Source organism: Chrysemys picta, chromosome 1 (assembly GCF_011386835.1).
Source record: "Chrysemys picta bellii isolate R12L10 chromosome 1, ASM1138683v2, whole genome shotgun sequence".
Classification (NCBI taxonomy): domain Eukaryota; kingdom Metazoa; phylum Chordata; order Testudines; family Emydidae; genus Chrysemys; species Chrysemys picta.
In genome coordinates, this window is record NC_088791.1 from 266,048,845 (window position 1) to 266,065,934 (window position 17,090).

Below are 17,090 nucleotides of genomic sequence, written 5' to 3' on the forward strand. Positions count from 1 at the left end.
GCAGGCATTATATACTGACACATGGAGAGAAGGGAGTTACTTCGCAAGTGGAGAACCAGTGTTGACAGGGCCAATTCAATCAGGGTGGATGTAGTCCACTCCCAATAATAGATGAGGAGGTGTCAATTCCAGGAGAGGAAAAACTGCTTCTGTAATGAGCCAGCCACTCCCAGTCCCTATTCAAGCCCAGATTAATGGTGTTAAATTTGCAAATGAATTTTAGTTCTGCTGTTTCTCTTTGAAGTCTGTTTCTGAAGTTCTTTTGTTCAATGATAGTGACTTTTAAATCTGTAATAGAATGACCAGGGAGATTGAAGTGTTCACTTACTGGCTTTTGTATGTTACCATTCCTGATGTCCGATTTGTGTCCATTTATTCTTTTGCGGAGGGACTGTCCGGTTTGGCCAATGTACATGGCAGAGGGGCATTGCTGGCACATGATGGCATATATAACATTAGTAGATGTGCAGGTGAATGAGCCCTTGATGGTGTGGCTGATGTGGTTGGGTCCTCTGATGGTGTCGCTAGAGTAGATATGGGGACAGAGTAGGCAACGAGGTTTGCTACAGGGATTGGTTCCTGGGTTGGTGTTTCTGTGGTGTGGTGTATAGTTGCTGGTGAATATTTGCTTCAGGTTCGGGGGTTGTCTGTAAGCGAGGACTGGCCTGCCTCCCAAGGTCTGTGAGAGTGAAGGATCATTTTCCAGGATAGGTTGTAGATCGTGGATAATGCGCTGGAGAGGTTTTAGCTGGGGGCTGTATGTGATGGCCAGTGGTGTTCTGTTATTGTCCTTATTGGGCCTGTCCTGTAGTAGGTGATTTCTGGGTACCCGTCTTGCTCTGTCAATCTGTTTCCTCACTTCCCCAGGTGGGTATTGTAGTTTTACGAATGCTTGATAAAGATCTTGTAGGTGTTTGTCTCTGTCTGAGTGGTTGGAGCAAATTCGGTTGTATCTTAGGGCTTGGCTGTAGACAATGGATTGTGTGATGTGTCTTGGATGGAAGCTGGAGGCATGTAGTTACGTATAGCGGTCAGTAGGTTTCTGGTATAGGGTGGTGTTTATGTGACCATCACTTATTTGCACTGTAGTGTCCAGGGAGTGGATCTCTTGTGTGGACTCGTCCAGGCTGAGGTTGATGGTGGGGTGGAAATTGTTGAAGTCCAGGTAGAATTCTTCAAGGGCCTCCTTTCCATGGGTCCATATGATGAAGATGTCATCAACATAGCGCAAGTGGAGGAGGGGCACTAGGGGACGAGAGCTGAGGAAGCGTTGTTCTAAGTCAGCCATAAAAATGTTGGCATACTGTGGGGCCATGCGGGTACCCATAGCAGTGCCACTGACTTGAAGGTATAAGTTGTCCCCAAAACTGAAGTGGTTGTGGTTGAGGACAAAGTCACAAAGCTCAGCCACCAGGCATGCTGTGGCCTCATCAGGGATACTGTTCCTGACAGCTTGTAGTCCATCCTCATGTGGAATATTGGTGTAAAGTGCTTCTACATCATGGTGGCCAAGATGGTGTTTTCAGGAAGAACACCAATTCATTGTAGTTTCCTCAGGAAGTTGGTGGTGTCTCGAAGATAGCTGGGAGTACTGGTAGCGTAGGGTCTGAGGAGAGAGTCCAAATAGCCAGATAATCCTGCTGTAAGAGTGCCAATGCCTGAGATGATGGGGCATCCAGGGTTTCCAGGTTTAGGGATCTTGGGTAGCAGATAGAATATCCCAGGTCAGGGTTCTGGGGGGGTGTCCATGTAGATTTGTTCCCGTACTGTAGCTGGGAATTTCTTGAGCAGATGGTGTAGTTTCTTTTGGTATTCCTCAGTGGGATCAGACGATAGTGGCCTGTAGAATGTGGTCTTGGAAAGTTGCCTGGCAGCCTCCTTTTCATAATCTGACCTGTTCATTATGACTACAGCACCTCCTTTGTCAGCCTTATGACAAGAATATTACATATTCTACAACAACCTACTCATGACATCAGTTGACTATGTTGGGTTTACAACAAAAGCAGGCAGAATATGAATGTAAAACACCATTGTGTAAAATGCAAAACTAAAGGCATTTCCTGCTTACTAACTGAAACAGAAGACAAAGGGATGTAATCAGAAGAGAAAGGGAAGGAATGTGCATATGCACAAAGAAATCAATCAGTTACAAATAATCTAATAGCCTGTTCAGTTAAGGTGTACATGTAAGCTGCATTATGCCATACAAGGAAAATTGATATCCTTTGAAAGAATATATTGAGAATAAGAAGAAAACTTTGCCTTTATACAGCACTTTTCAACTAGAGGCTTCAAAGACCTTTACAAGCTGGGTACTGTTATGTCTGTTTTACAGATAGGTTAAGTGAGACATGAAAGTACAGATTTGTCAAAGATATTTAGGTGCCTCAATATGCAGATAGGCACCTAGCGGGGTTTTCAAAAGTGCCTAGGTGCATAACTCCCATTGATTGGAATTTAGGCACCTTCATGCTTTGAAAATCCACACTAAGCATATATTTGCATCTTGAGATGCCTAAATACCTTTGAAATCTAGCCCTATGGCCTTGTCCTCATCAGAAGAAAGGGTATGTTTTTACCTCTAGTTAGCTAACACATGATAACTGGCATGAGGTTAAAATACTTGTGACGAGAAGGCTGCTGTACTTTTAACTCTAGTTAATAGGCCAAGTGAAACACTAGGTTCCACCATAGCCTTTACCTTGAAACTGCTAACATGTGTTAAAACTAGAACCAGACTTGTCTTCACTAGGATTTCTCCTCATGTTAGTTGTGTTTTATTTAAAGCTACATAAGAAGACACTTTTTTCCTATGGCGATACAACCAAAAGAATGTTAAAATTTTCCAACTTTGGTGCCAAAAGATAAGTAACTAAATCTGTAGGCACCTAAATAAAAATGACCAAATTTTGAAATTTGCCAAGCATCTTGAGATCCTATTGACTTTGATTTGCTGCTCAACACCTCTGAAAATCAGGAAAATTAGTTCAGTGCTGAAATATGGTGTCAAGGCTGTATCCCCACTTTGAACTTTAGGGTACAAATATGGGGGCCTGCATGAAAACTTCTAAGCTTAACTACCAGCTTAGGTCTGGTCCGCTGCCACCATCCCAAAGCTAATTCCCTTCCCTGGGTAGCCTTGAGAGACCTTCACCAATTCCCTGGTGAATACAGATCCAAACCCCTTGGATCTTAAAACAAGGAGAAATTAACCACCCCCCCTTCTTTCTCCCACCAACTCCTGGTGAATACAGATCCAACCCCCTTGGATCTAAAACAAGGAGAAATTAACCATTCCCCCTCCTTCCTTTCACAAACTCCTGGTGAATACAGATCCAACCCCCTTGGATCTAAAAACAAGGAAAAATCAATCAGGTTCTTAAAAAGAAGGCTTTTAATTAAAGAAAAAGGTAAAAATCATCTCTGTAAAATCAGGATGGAAAATAACTTTACAGGGTAATCAAACTTAAAGAGCTCAGAGGACCTCCCTCTAGCCTCAGGTTCAAAGTATAGCAAACAAAGATAAACATTCTAGTAAAAGGTACATTTACAAGTTGAGAATACAAAGTAAAACTAAGACGCCTTGCCTGGCTTTTTACTTACAAGTTTGAAATAGGAGAGACTTGTTTAGAAAGATGTGGAGAACCTGGATTGATGTCTGGTCCTTCTCAGTCCCAAGAGAGAACGAACTCCCAAACAAAGAGCACAAACAAAAGCCTCCCCCCCCCAAGATTTGAAAGTATCTTGTCCCCTTATTGTTCCTTTGGGTCAGATGCCAGCCAGGTTACCTGAGCTTCTTAACCCTTTACAGGGAAAAGGATTTTGGAGTCTCTGGCCAGGAGGGATTTTATAGTACTGTACACAGGACAGCTGTTACCCTTCCCTTTATAGTTATGACATATGGATTTATCTTTCTAGCCCAAGTTTGAAAATGTAGATCTTAGAAGTTTGCCCAGTGCCAGAAAATGAGCTAGGGATACAGTCAAGAATGAACCGAAGTGTCCTTGATTCCCAGTCTCCTGCTCTAGTTTTAGTTGTTTTCCATATGATAGTAAAGCTAAAGTCAGCAAGCTCTCAGGAAACAATGGAAAATCACCTGAAGAAATTGCAACAGAAATCAGCTCTCTTTTTTGGGGGCATTTTGATGATGTATTTTGGTTTAAATTTATAGAGATAAATATAGTGATAATGTTACCCCTTTTGATTCGGTCAAATATTTGGCGACTTGCATGTTGTTTCCATTAGGAGGAGAAATGAATGGTGGAGTCAGGTATTTCTTTGATACATTCTTGTTTATATACAAAGACTGTACAATGTTCTATTTCCCTCAACACAGTATAATCAAATAGCAGGGGACATTTTCTTTGTGCACAGTTCCAAAAGTGCTCTAGTCAGCCAGCCAGCCAGCAAGCACTCTGCCCAAAGCATGCTCTCTCAACTTTGGGTATGTCTACACTACGGGATTAATCCGAATTTAGATAATTCGGATTTGAGAAACAGGTTGTATAAAGTCGAAATGAATGCGGCCACACTAGCACATTAATTCGGTGGTGTGCGTCCAAGTACTGGGGCTAGCGTCGATTTCTGCACCGTTGCACTGTGGGTAGCAATTCCATAGCTATCCCATAGTTCCCGCAGTCTCCCGCGCCCATTGGGATTGTGGGTTAAGATCCCAGTGCCTGATGGGACAAAAAACATTGTCGCAGGTGGTTCTGGGTACAGCCTCACTTCCTCCCTCCCTCCCTCCCTGCATGAAAGCAACGGACGGCAGACAACCATTTTCGCGCCTTTTTTCCTGGGTGGGTGAACACTGCAGACTCCATACCACAGCAAGCATGGAGCCCGCTGAGCTCAAGACAGCACTCATGAATATTGTAAACACCTCGCGCGTTCTCGTGGAGTTTATGCTCAGCCAGGACCAGAAAAACGAGGAGAGGAGGCAGCGGCAGCGCAGCGACAAGCATGATGAGGACATGGACACGGACACGGATACAGAATTCAGTGAAACCACAGGCCCCGGTGCTTTGGAGATCATGTTGTTAATGGGGCAGATTCTAAACATGGAACGCCGATTCTGGGCAAGGGAAACAAGCACAGACTGGTGGGACCGCATAGTGTTGCAGGTCTGGGACGATTCCCAGTGGCTGCGGAACTTTCGCATGCGTAAGGGCTGTCCCCTGCCTTGAAACGCCAGAATACCAAGATGAGAGCAGCCCTCACAGTTGAGAAGCGCGTGGCGATAGCCCTGTGGAAGCTTGCAACGCCAGACAGCTACCGGTCAGTCGGGAATCAATTTGGAGTGGGAAAATCTACTGTGGGGGCTGCTGTGATGCAAGTAGCCAAAGCAATCACTCAGGTGCTGCTACGAAAGTTTGTGACTCTGGGAAATGTGCAGGCTATAGTGGATGGTTTTGTTGCAATGGGATTCCCTAACTGTGGTGGGGCGATAGACGGAACCCATATCCCTATCTTGCCACCGGAGCACCAAGCCACCGAGTACATAAACCGCAAGGGGTACTTTTCAATGGTGCTGCAAGCACTTGTGGATCACAAGGGACGTTTCACCAACATCAATGCGGGCTGGGCGGGAAGGGTTCATGACGCTCGCGTCTTCAGGAACACAACTCTGTTTAAAGGGCTGCAGCAAGGGACTTACTTTCTGGACCAGAAAATAACCGTTGGGGATGTTGAAATGCCCATAGTTATTCTTGGGGACCCAGCCTACCCCTTAATGCCATGGCTCATGAAGCCATACACAGGCAGCCTGGACAGGAGTCAGGAGCTGTTTAACTACAGGCTAAGCAAGTGCAGAATGGTGGTAGAATGTGCATTTGGCCGTTTAAAAGGTCGCTGGCGTTCATTATTGACTCGCTCTGACCTCAGCCAAAGAAATCTCCCCATTGTTATTTCTGCTTGCTGTGTGCTCCACAATCTCTGTGAAAGTAAGGGGGAGACCTTTATGGCGGGGTGGGAGGCTGAGGCAAATCGCCTGGCTGCTGATTACGCGCAGCCAGACACCAGGGCGATTAGAAGAGCACACCATGAAGCGGTGTGCATCAGAGAAGCTTTAAAAACCAGTTTCATGGCTGGCCAGGCTACAGTGTGAAATATCTGTTTGTTTCTCCTTCATGAAAACCCGCCCCCTTTATTGACTGATTTTCTGTAAGGAACCCACCCTGCCCCTTCCCCCAGCTTTCTTTCAAACCAAATAAAGTCACTATCATTTAAAAATCATTTATTCTTTATTAATAGATTAGAAAAAGAGGGAGGGAACCCGGGTGGTATTTGGGAGGAGGATTACTGGGAAGGAAAAAGCCACAAAGAAAAGGTTAAAAAAATGACAGCCTTTTGCTTGGGCTGTCTACTGGGGTGGAATGGGAAGGTGTACGGAGCCTCCCCCCCCCCGCGTTCTTACACGTCTGGGTGAGGAGGATACGGAACATGGGGAGGGGGGAGGGTGGAACAGGGGCTGAAGCGGCAGTCTGTTTTCCAGCAGCCGTTCCTGAACCTCCACCAGACGCTGGAGCAGCCCCAGCGTTGCTTCCTTCATCCTGTGGTCTTCCTGACGCCACCTCTCATCTCGAGCGTCTCTCCTCTCCTCACGTTGGTCTCTCCTCTCCTCACGTTGGTCCCTCATGTCCTCACGTTGGTCCCTCATGTCCTCACGTTCACTGACTTCTTTCCTATACTTTGAAACTGTTTCCTTCCACTCATTCAGATGAGCTCTGTCACTTCTGCTGGATTCCATAATTTCCGAAAACATCTCTTCTCGCGTCTTCTTCTTACGACACCTTATCTGTGATAACCTTCGGGATGGAGGAGGGAGGCTTGAGGAATTTGCAGCTGCTGTAGGGAGGGGAAAAAAGAGAGAATTGTTTTAAAAGCTACATTTTGCAGAACAATGCTTATACTCTTTCACGGTGACCAACACTGTTCACATTACATAGCACATGTGATTTCTGTGCAAGGTCGCATTTTGCCTCTTAATGCTGAGTGCCTGTGGCTTTGCTGCTAGAGATCACAGGTCTGGGCAACAGAATTCTGCTTGCATGCGGCCATGGTAAGCCATTCTCTTACAGCTTCTGCGCCCTACTTTCCCACATACCAAGCATAGCTTGTAGAGTGCTGCAGAAGCCTGGCCAATCTCAGCCAGTTGGGGGGGAGGGCAGTGTGGTGGGGCTTGTCTGGGCCCCTTCAGGCAAGTAGAGTGCTGCGGTTTTTCTGTTAACATTCAGCAGCACCAGAAAACAAACTAACCACGGTACCCCTCCCCCCCACCGCGTGGATGGTATCAGGGAAGATCCCTACAGGCACCAAACTAACCCCCCCCCACCGCCACCTCCCCCCCTCGCCATGAATTCTCTGGGATGATCACGGTACCCCTCCCCCCACCGCGTGGCTGGTATCAGGGAAGATCCCTACAGGCACCAAACTAACTCCCCCCCCCCCCCCCCCCGCCGCCGCCCCCCCCTCCCCTCGCCATGAATTCTCTGGGATGATCACAGTACCCCTCCCCCCACCGCGTGGCTGGTAACAGGGAAGATCCCTGCTAGCCAAACGCGAAAAACTCAGGGCCAATTTCCCATCTGCGCTTGGCTAACTGCAGGGAAGGATTTATTTTCCGCCACAGGCAAACAGCCCAGTAGGAACGGCCACCTCTGTCCCCTTAATTAAGTTCCCATATTTCAACCAGGTTACCAGGAGTGATATCACTCTCCTGAGGATTACACAACAAGATAAAGAACGGATGTTGCTTGAATGCCAGCAAACACCGGGACCATACGCTGCCAGGCTTTGTCAGACAATGATACCAGATTACTTGCTGCAAGCATGGCGTGGTCAAGTGTCCTACCATGGAGGAGGGAATAAAGATGCACTGCCCAGAAACCTTCTGGCAAGGCTTTCGGAGTACCTCCAGGAGAGCTTCATTGAGATGTCCCTGGAGGATTTCCGCTCCATCCCCAGACACGTTAACAGACTTTTCCAGTAGCTACAGACTTTTCCAGTAGCTGAACTGACCGCGAATGCAAAGTCAGGCAAAGTAATCATTAAAAACCGTTTGCTTTTAAAACAAGTTTTATATTTTAAAAGGTAAACTCACCTGAGGTGCCTTCCATGGGGTCAGAGTCTTGGGTACTGGCTTGGGAGGCTTGGGAGGCTTGGGAGGGTACTTCAGTCGGGGTGATAAAAAGATCCTGGCTGTTGGGGAGAATGGAGTGCTGTGTGCTCTCTGCAAGCTCATCCTCCTCCTCCTCCTCCTCTACCCCATCGGCAGAATCCTCAGGCGTCGAGACTATCCCCGACCCAGAATCCACGAACACAGGTGGGTTAGTGGTGGCAGCCCCCCCTAGAATTGCATGCAGCTCGGCGTAGAAGCGGCATGTCCGCGGCTCTGACCCAGAGCGACCGTTTGCCTCCTTTGTTTTCTGATAGGCTTGTCTGAGCTCCTTGACTTTCACGAGGCACTGGTCTGAGTCCCTATTGTGGCCTCTCTCCATCATGCCCTTGGAGATTTTTTCAAAAATTTTTGCATTTCGTCTTTTAGAACGAAGTTCTGCAAGCACTGAATCCTCTCCCCATACAGCGATCAGATCCAGTACCTCCCTCACGGTCCATGCTGGTGCTCTTTTTCGATTATCAGCCTGCATGGTTACCTGTGCTGATGAGGTATCTGTGGTCACCTGTGCTCTCCACGCTGTGCAAACAGGAAATGAAATTCAAATGTTCGCGGGGCTTTTCCTGTCTACCTGGCCAGTGCATCCGAGTTCAGATTGCTGTCCAGAGCGGTCACAATGATGCACTGTGGGATAGCTCCCGGAGGCCAATACCATCGAATTGCGGCCACACTAACCCTAATTCGAATTGTTAAAATCGATTTTGGCACTACTCCGCTCGTTGGGGTGGAGTACAGAAATCGATTTAAAGGGCCCTTTACATCGAATTAACTAGCGTCGTTGTGTGGACGGTTACAGGGTTAATTCGAATTAAAGCTGATAAATCCGAATTAAAGTCGTAGTGTAGACCAGGCCTTTTTCTCAGTCAAATGAGAAGTGCTGTCTCTGGGACTTCCTGGTTGCCTTCTCTGTATGCTTCTGTAGCATTTCTGTTGCTTATGTCTTACACACATAGCTCCCTCAAACAATACGCAGCGCTGTGTGCTTGCATTCAATCTCCAGTCAAAGCCTAAGCTTCATAACCATCCTTATATATGGTATGTGTTTTGGATGGTAGCTCCTATTGTTTCAGTTATCTATTTCATAAAGGAGCAAAATTTATTTTTACATTTAGCCTTAATGAAGGGCACATCTTATGCTCCCCTTCAGCTTCAATGAGGTTTCACCCAACCTCTAGTGCATGTGTGTGCACTGTGGATGTTTCACTTACTCAACATACTAATTATATCATGCTCCTGCAGATTATTTTGTTGATCCAAAATTAAATGACATAGCCAGGGTTGTATGGATAGACTAAAACATGCCGAATACAAATCTGCCTGAAACCGGTGTTTATGCACTTAGCACTGCTCAGCTGTGCCTTTGCTGCTGCTACCCATGTTACCACAGGTACAATGCTATGTATACTTGTGCTAGCTTGAGGAGAACTATTGCAACTATGTGTATGTGAGCTTGTAGTGTAGACATCGCTTTAGTCACATAAGCAATCCTAGTGTCTTCAACTTCTGTGAATAACCTTTCAGGATCAGGCCTTTTGCAAACTTCAGGATTTCATCCACTCACTGTGACAGCTGGAGACATATTTTTTCCTTTCCCCCCAAACAGAAATGAAGCACTTCAAACTGTATGCAAGTCTGACTTCCCTGAAGGCAGCTATCTAAAAAACAACTGTCTCATTTCTCTTTAAATGAACCATTGGTTGCCAATGATCTTTTGGCTCTTATAGAAGATCTTTCCCTGCAGGAAACACTGGATGAGAACAAGCTGTTTAAAGATTACTCAGTCATCAGACCTTTCCTACTTGAGCTTATAAAACAGGATTTATCACCAATGGGAAAGTGTCAGGAGGTTTTCAACGGTGCTCACAGACTTTCAACTCAGTATTATGCTATATCCCAAATACTGAACTTGTTTCTGAAGAAAGAATTCTTCTGCCTTCCAGAGCCCTCTCTACACATACACAAAGGTAAACTATTTTACAACATGGTTTAACTTAATACTGCATGGTTAGCTGGGTTTTCATACAGTACCCAATATAACCTAATCCTAGATCTGATCCCCAATTCTTTAGCAGGCTATTGCATCTATTTTTTCTCATTAAGCATTGTTCTCTTGAATTTCACTATGTGAGTTTCAATTTCCACATAACAATTAAATGAACTTGATCATATCTCTTTATGCATTGGAAAATCAGTGACAGTGTTGCTTAATCAATTTCTAACAATTAAAGGAAAGCTTTTCCTATCACAAAGTTAAAGGAAATGATGTGTTAGCAACTGGGAATTTATGTGGAAATAGCAGCATTCTACCCTTTAAATCATTAGCTACAAAAATGTATCTCTATATTGCTTTGTCATTTTTTAAATATGTATTGGTTGAAACTGCATGAAAAGTAATTACATAACATTTTCCCAGAGTACTAACTCTGAAATTGTAACTATTTATGAAGAATGATGCAAAAAAAGGAAAATTATGTTTAACTATGGAAAGAAAGGGTATTTCTCACCTGTGTGTCGTATGCATGTGTAACTGAGGTGCTTCTACTGCTGCAATTGATTTTCTTTTTCTTTTTTTAAGTTAAGAGGGGAGAGAAGTGGTGGGGTGGAGACAGACTTTTGTTGGATCCTCTGTCCCGTCACATGTGCAGACAGCAGGACAAAGCACTTAGCTTCCTAAATCCTTATTTAAATCTAGCCCTATCTGCCACTTTAAGTGCTTAAATCCCAGAATCAGGTCCCACTGGGATTCACAAACCCCCCACTTCAGCTGCCTCTGAACCCTAAAATCTCTTGATGCCTATATTTTTTTGTAGTAAAGTTCCTTAGGCACCTATGTTTCTGCCTCTGCTCATGTGCACACCAGTCTCACACCAGGCATCTGGATGCCGAGGCCCCAGAGCAATGCACAAACGGGAAAAGACAAGTTTCCTTCACATAACTTGCCTGTGGGGACTGATCCAATATGAATGCTCTGAGCTTGCCTACCGGATTGAGCCTTTATAGATGAGTTTAGACCAAATGGCCTGGGTCAGGGGACAAGATAGCTTTTAACTCAGTGGTTAGAGTACTAACCGAGATGTGAGAGACCCAGGTTCCAGTCTTCCTGCTCCATTTTTAAAAACTATTTATCCACAGTGGAACAGCTTCAACAGGATAGCTTGAGATAACCCCACATCAGAATGTCCCATAGCTCAGTCATTAGGACACTCATCTGAGAGGTGATGAAGCCCTGTTCAAATCCCTTTGACCACTCTGGGGGCGTGAGATTTGAACCAGGTGAATATGCTAACCATGGGGCTAAAAGTTATAAGGGAGGCCATCCTCACCCCCAACTTCTTGCAAATGTGGCATAGGCACAAAACACCAAGACAGGGTTTGCAGCTGAAAATTCCCAGCAGAGAAAGTTGCTTCCCTGCAGCCCAGGTTTAGGCATCTATCTCCAGGAAAGGGACAGGGATTAAGACATCCCCCCTCAGCTTGACATCTTCCACTGGCTAGCTTAGGTGAGGAGCAGCCTAGCAGGCTGGCTTTTGTGTGTCCCATTCTAAGATGCCTATTCATTGTATAGGGAGCCCAGATGCCTAACACAGGCTTTGTGAATCCCAGTGATGTTCTAGGCTCCTAAAAGGTAGGCATAATAATGCCGAGCATCACCCTATCTAGGACTTTGGGGAGTGTGGTGGAAGGAAGGGTGGTGTTACTGAGCACATTGTCTATTAGACTCCAGTTAATGTGAGAATATCCTCAGCATAACAGACTGTTTATTTCTAAGCAGGTAATTAAGCATGTGCTAAATGGAATTTCACCTGCTTGTGACATCCAGAATCAGTTGGTTAACAACTAGACTTAATTCTTTTTTTATGCTGTGCAGCTCAGAGACAGTGAAAGAAGTATTTTTGCAATGGTGACCAACTTCTGATTGACCATGACTGAGTGTGCCATGGAGAGTTATTTTAATGAAGCATCAGTGAAGAAGCGCTTCAATGTACGTATGAAGCTTCTTCAAGTGGTACTATTATGGCTCTATTATGCTATGTCCATTATCTCAAGGCACCCTGTGTGCACTATCTTTTGGAATCTGTCATTTTTGCAAGCAAGCCAATAAATGCCTCTGAAATAGGGACACCATCTCTGTTTGCTTTTGAAAGCAATTTTTGTTTTGTTTTCTGTACCTGAGAACAATGAGGACACCCTCAGTTAGCATTGGAAGAAATTATTTAGATGCTAGTTCTACAATTGTGAAGAATATAGATTTTAACAAGATCAGGAAAGGGTTATGGAAGATTACAAGAGTATAGGAAGCAGCAAGGAAATGAGCAAGTTCAATAAATATTTAAAGCTTGTCTATACAGATGTTAAATCAGATTAACTTGAGTTTGCTCACCAAGTGCCATGGGGGTCTGACCAGGAGGTGATTTATCTGGGCAGCCAAGAGCTATATAACATAGAGATTACACAACCTATGGAAAGCCTCATTTTGGAGGAGAACTTTACCAGAAGCCAGCCTGAAAATGTAGTGAAAGGGAGCTCTACCAATAAGTATTATGAACTGTATTACAATATAACTACATAGGGTGATTTAACCAGCCTTTTTTTTGCATACTAGCTGTTCATCACCATATTGGGCAGAATTAGGAACTTCTCTCCACCTGCTCAGCATTTAACCTCCCCCTCCCAAATATTTTCAACATGTCAATCCACTCCAGATATTTAAATCTATACAGTTTTGTTTCCCCAGAGTATTAAATTTTACACCCATTGGTTATGCTTTCCTCCTCCATACCCCCTTTCTCAACCTGGTTTTGCTCCCTCTCTACACACCTATCCACCCACCATCCCCCAGAATTCTCCCTGTAACAGGATCAGGACTCACCACCGCTGGCACCTCCTGCTGATTGCTCCGGGAATTAGCTCTTGTCAGCTGTGGAGCGCCCTCTGCATATGGTGTCTCGTCCATTGTCTGCTCTGCTGATTTGGGAACTGCTTTGCTCCCCACCTGGCAGTATCCGCTTCAGGACACTGCCATCCGGCAGCGCCCACTACTCCATTTTCACCCTCTTCCGAGTGGGGGAAGAGGGGGTGTTAATGACAGTCCTTCGGCTTGCACCTGCCTCAGTGGCCAACCACAACCCCAAAGTCTAGCTCCTCACCTCAGGGGCAAGTTGCAGTCTGTCTCAGCCACACTCCTCTGTGGCCAGGTACAGTGCAAGGGGGGAAAGGCGGGACCCAGGCCCACATGCTACTCTGGGTCCTGACCCAGGGACCCTCTAACACAGGTAAATAAACCAGCCCGGCCCGCCAGGGAGCTTACCCTGGCGGGCCGCATGCCAAAGGTTGCCGATTCCTGCTTTATATTAATGTTCTTATTCATGATTGTCATGATCACAACACTAGCGTGCCCTCCATGCTTCCTGACAGCAGTTGAAAATTGCCTGGCAAAGTTACTGGATACCAGAAGAGCAATTATGGGAGTTTGTCAGTTTGACCCCTGGTCTCAGAATTCCTGTAGTTTCTGGTAGACATCTCTCAGCGTACTGCAAGAGAAACCATAGAGCTTACAGCTGAACAGCAGAATGTTGCATCATGGAATATATGCTGTGCGGTTAATTTGAACAAGTTCAGAGCTATGTGACTGAAATTATTAACAAGGAAAGTACTTTAATTTGGCATAACAATGTTATATGGATGCACTTCAGTTCATTATAGTTTAATTGCTGCATTTATTGTGAATAAACCAATACAATAACATTGTATTATTCTGCTAGGCTAGCTAATACTAAATATATATATTATTTGCTTTGGAGTACAATACAGCTGGGAATGTACACTGGACATCCTAACAACTCTTTGTGGATTTGAATGTCATCCAATCAGGCAGAAGAGCTAATACAATATTATTTAATGACCACTCACTCAGTGCAAATAGCCAACACCTGAAGAAAAAATGTTGCAAATACTTTGATTTCTTTTTCAAATAATTTCAAATTTGGGAAAAATAACGCTTTGTGGCTATTTCATGAACAGAAAGAAGTTGTTTATTAAATAAACTGTTTATTGTGAATAGTTCACCCAGATTTAGATTACAATGAATTAGGAGTCAGGAGATCAAGAAGGAAGAAAAGGAGTAGAAATGTGCTCCTGAGGAATTTTTTAAGCCACGTGCATTACCAATTACTACAGACAGTCAATACAGCACAAAGGCAGATATCATCAAGATGATGATTTACTCACAGCACAGTTGTCTTGCTGTTTAAAGCCAATGAGGACAATAGTTGTCAGTGCACAGGTACCACAGTCATTGCATCACAGCCACCTTTGTCCATGGCATAGAAATGGTTGTCATTACAATTACCATGGGATGGGGTTTGATAAAAAGAATAAGTAGTAGCTAGCAGTGTTGCAGGAACATATCCATCTGATCCAATGCTTTGGCCAGTAGCGACAGATGTACTTTGTGAATATTTTATTAGTAACAAAACCTGTCAAAATATTTCTCCAAATCTGTATAAATTATGAAGACATCAAAGAAAATCTGAGAGTGTCAAAAGAAGCTTGTCTATTCTCCAGCAAATGGTTCAGTTCACTCAGATGTTAACCATTTTTTCAACATCTCTGAAGAACAATATGCTCCACAGCTCCACGAGACAATACAACAGATCATCTCAATAATTGGAAGGGTTTTTCATCTCCTATAGGCAGGAAGCTTGCACCTGTCCTTGACCATCTATATGCACTGATTGCAAACACTTGAAGTATGAAGATGGATTCAACTACTGGTATACAGAAGTGGAGAGACAGGTCATATTTATACAATAGTTTGGTGCAGAACGGTTTTTATTTTTCTGGTGACAATGAATATCTTTGTTCTTCTGAAAAAAGAGAAAGTATTTTGGTAGACCCTGAATTAAAAATTCTGTTGATATCAGTGGAAAACCACAAAGTAAGATAATACTCAATGTGAGAAAGGGTGTCAGAATCCTGCTCATAAAGTTCTGAAGATTGATTGATATTAATGGGTTAAGGCTCACACACTCCCCTGGTACAGTAGTAAGTATTATGATTCTCATGTGTAAAATGGGGAGACTGAGGGTATGTCTATCCTGCAGTGGGGGGTGTAATTTCCAGCTTGGGTAGGGCACACACATGCTAGCTTTGCTCAAGCTAGTATACTAAAAAATAACAGTGTAGCTGCAGCCAAATAAAGTCCTGTCCAAGACTCTCGGTAAATACTTAGGTGCTTAGACCATGTTACCACCCACATCTCTGTGGCTACATTGATATTTTTAGCACACCAACTCAATCAAAGCTCAGCATGTGTATGGCTATCCATGCTGGAAATTACACCTCCCTCTGCAGGATTGATGTATCTTGAGACAAAGATAGGTCACACAAGGTCAAACACAAAGTTTATGGCAGAGTTGGTAATGGAACAGAGATCTCTTGGCTCCCAGTCTTGTGTGTGACCCATCTGACCAGCCTTCCTATTTAACAGTCGTCTGTATCTTTTGTTATAGTTTGGCATTAACATTGGTGATGAGAGGGGTAAGGGTTATGTGACAATTCCAATCATATAGCAGGCAAGTATATGGGCCTGCAAATGTAACTGGAAATTAAAAAAACAACAACAAAAAACAAACAAAAAAATTACTTATGAAAATGAATTTATGAAGTATTAGTATATGAGTTTCTATTATGTAAAATGTGTGACACAGAGACTTAGGGACCTCAGGTGAGCTGAAAACAAACAAACGAACAAACAAACAAACAGGAACAGGTGGGTAAGACAGAGACTGTCAAAAATTGAAGAGAGAGGAGGGAAAAAGTGAAATCTGAATGTAGACATTGTGTTGGTGAATATATTACCACTTCCACCCTCTTTCATACATCTCTTAACTGTTCCCTAAATCACAGGCCAGAGTCCTATCTTTTCAGGACCTTTCAGAAATCATTATTCAGATTAAACCTCAGGGCTACTGTATATATATATATACACCTTGCAGTAGCTGTTAATAATAGTTCCCAGTCAGTTTCAAAGAGACAGTACCATACAATTTATTAGTAAACAAATGTTTAATACTCACAGAAAACATTGTAAATACTATTTGGAATACTTATAACATCTTAAACAAAAGCTATTAGATAGTAAATCTACTGGTGTTCCTTATTCAGACTTTACCACTTTGTTGCTGTTACATATATTTAAATGTAAGCTTTCCACATAATTTACACTTCTCTCCTTTAGTACACACATAAACACATTCTCCTCTAATTTACTTTCAGAGATGATTTCTGGTCTCTATAATGTGGCCATGACATGTAGCATGTGTAACCAGGACTCTTCAGACTTTGAGAGGAATGGCAGCATCTCAGTTCATTTCCATACTTCAAAGCCTTGTCAGTAAAACAAAAGTCTGGGGATCCTTACAACTGGCACCATGCCAGCCCTTGGGTTAATAGTTGACTGGTCTCCTCAGTTGCTGGTAAGATAGGAAATCTGTAGCCTGTATCAAAAGCAGCACAAGTGTTAGGTTGAGCATATAAAACATCCATTCCCTAGATTTCCAAAAGGCTCTCACTATAGATTCATAGATAAATTCTAGGACTGGAAGGGACCTCAAGAGGTCATCGAGTCCAGTCCCCTGTCCGCATGGCTGGACCAAATACAGTCTAGACCATCCCTGATAGACTTTTATCTAACCTACTCTTAAATATCTCCAGAGATGGAGATTCCACAACCTCCCTAGGCAATTTATTCCAGTGTTTAACCACCCTGACAGTTAGGAACTTTTTCCTAATGTCCAACCTACACCTCCCTTGCTGCAGTTTATGCCCATTGCATTGCTTCTTGTACTATCCTTAGAGGCTAAGGTGAACAAGTTTTCTCCCTCCTCCTTTTAGATACCTGAAAACTGCT

General features: G+C 43.9%; 1 protein-coding gene and 1 long non-coding RNA gene across 2 annotated transcripts in view; both read right to left on the reverse strand.

Annotated features, from left to right (window-relative positions):
• Positions 1-6,364: 6,364 nt before the first annotated feature.
• LOC135980838 (uncharacterized) lies at positions 6,365-9,030 on the reverse strand. The gene is made up of 2 exons (XM_065581069.1): positions 8,105-9,030; positions 6,365-6,849 (listed from the first exon to the last, which is right to left on the reverse strand). Exons 1-2 carry the CDS (start codon positions 8,649-8,651, stop codon positions 6,365-6,367), a joined length of 1,032 nt encoding a protein of 343 aa, XP_065437141.1. The 5' UTR covers positions 8,652-9,030.
• A 7,228-nt stretch (positions 9,031-16,258) lies between these two features.
• The window catches only part of LOC135980839 (uncharacterized), a 56,829-nt gene continuing 55,997 nt past the window's right edge, over positions 16,259-17,090 (reverse strand). The window contains exon 3 of the long non-coding RNA XR_010597735.1: positions 16,259-16,677. This is a non-coding gene — a long non-coding RNA (uncharacterized LOC135980839). The remainder of the gene's footprint in view (positions 16,678-17,090) is intronic.

Coding starts and splice junctions, on each gene's coding strand:
- LOC135980838 (XM_065581069.1), bottom strand. CDS start 8,651: ATGCAGGCTGATAATCGAAAAAGAGCACCAGCATGGACCGTGAGGGAG. Junction 6,850..8,104: donor CCCCATGGAAGGCACCTCAG/GTGAGTTTACCT, acceptor CCCTCCCTACAG/CAGCTGCAAATTCCTCAAGC.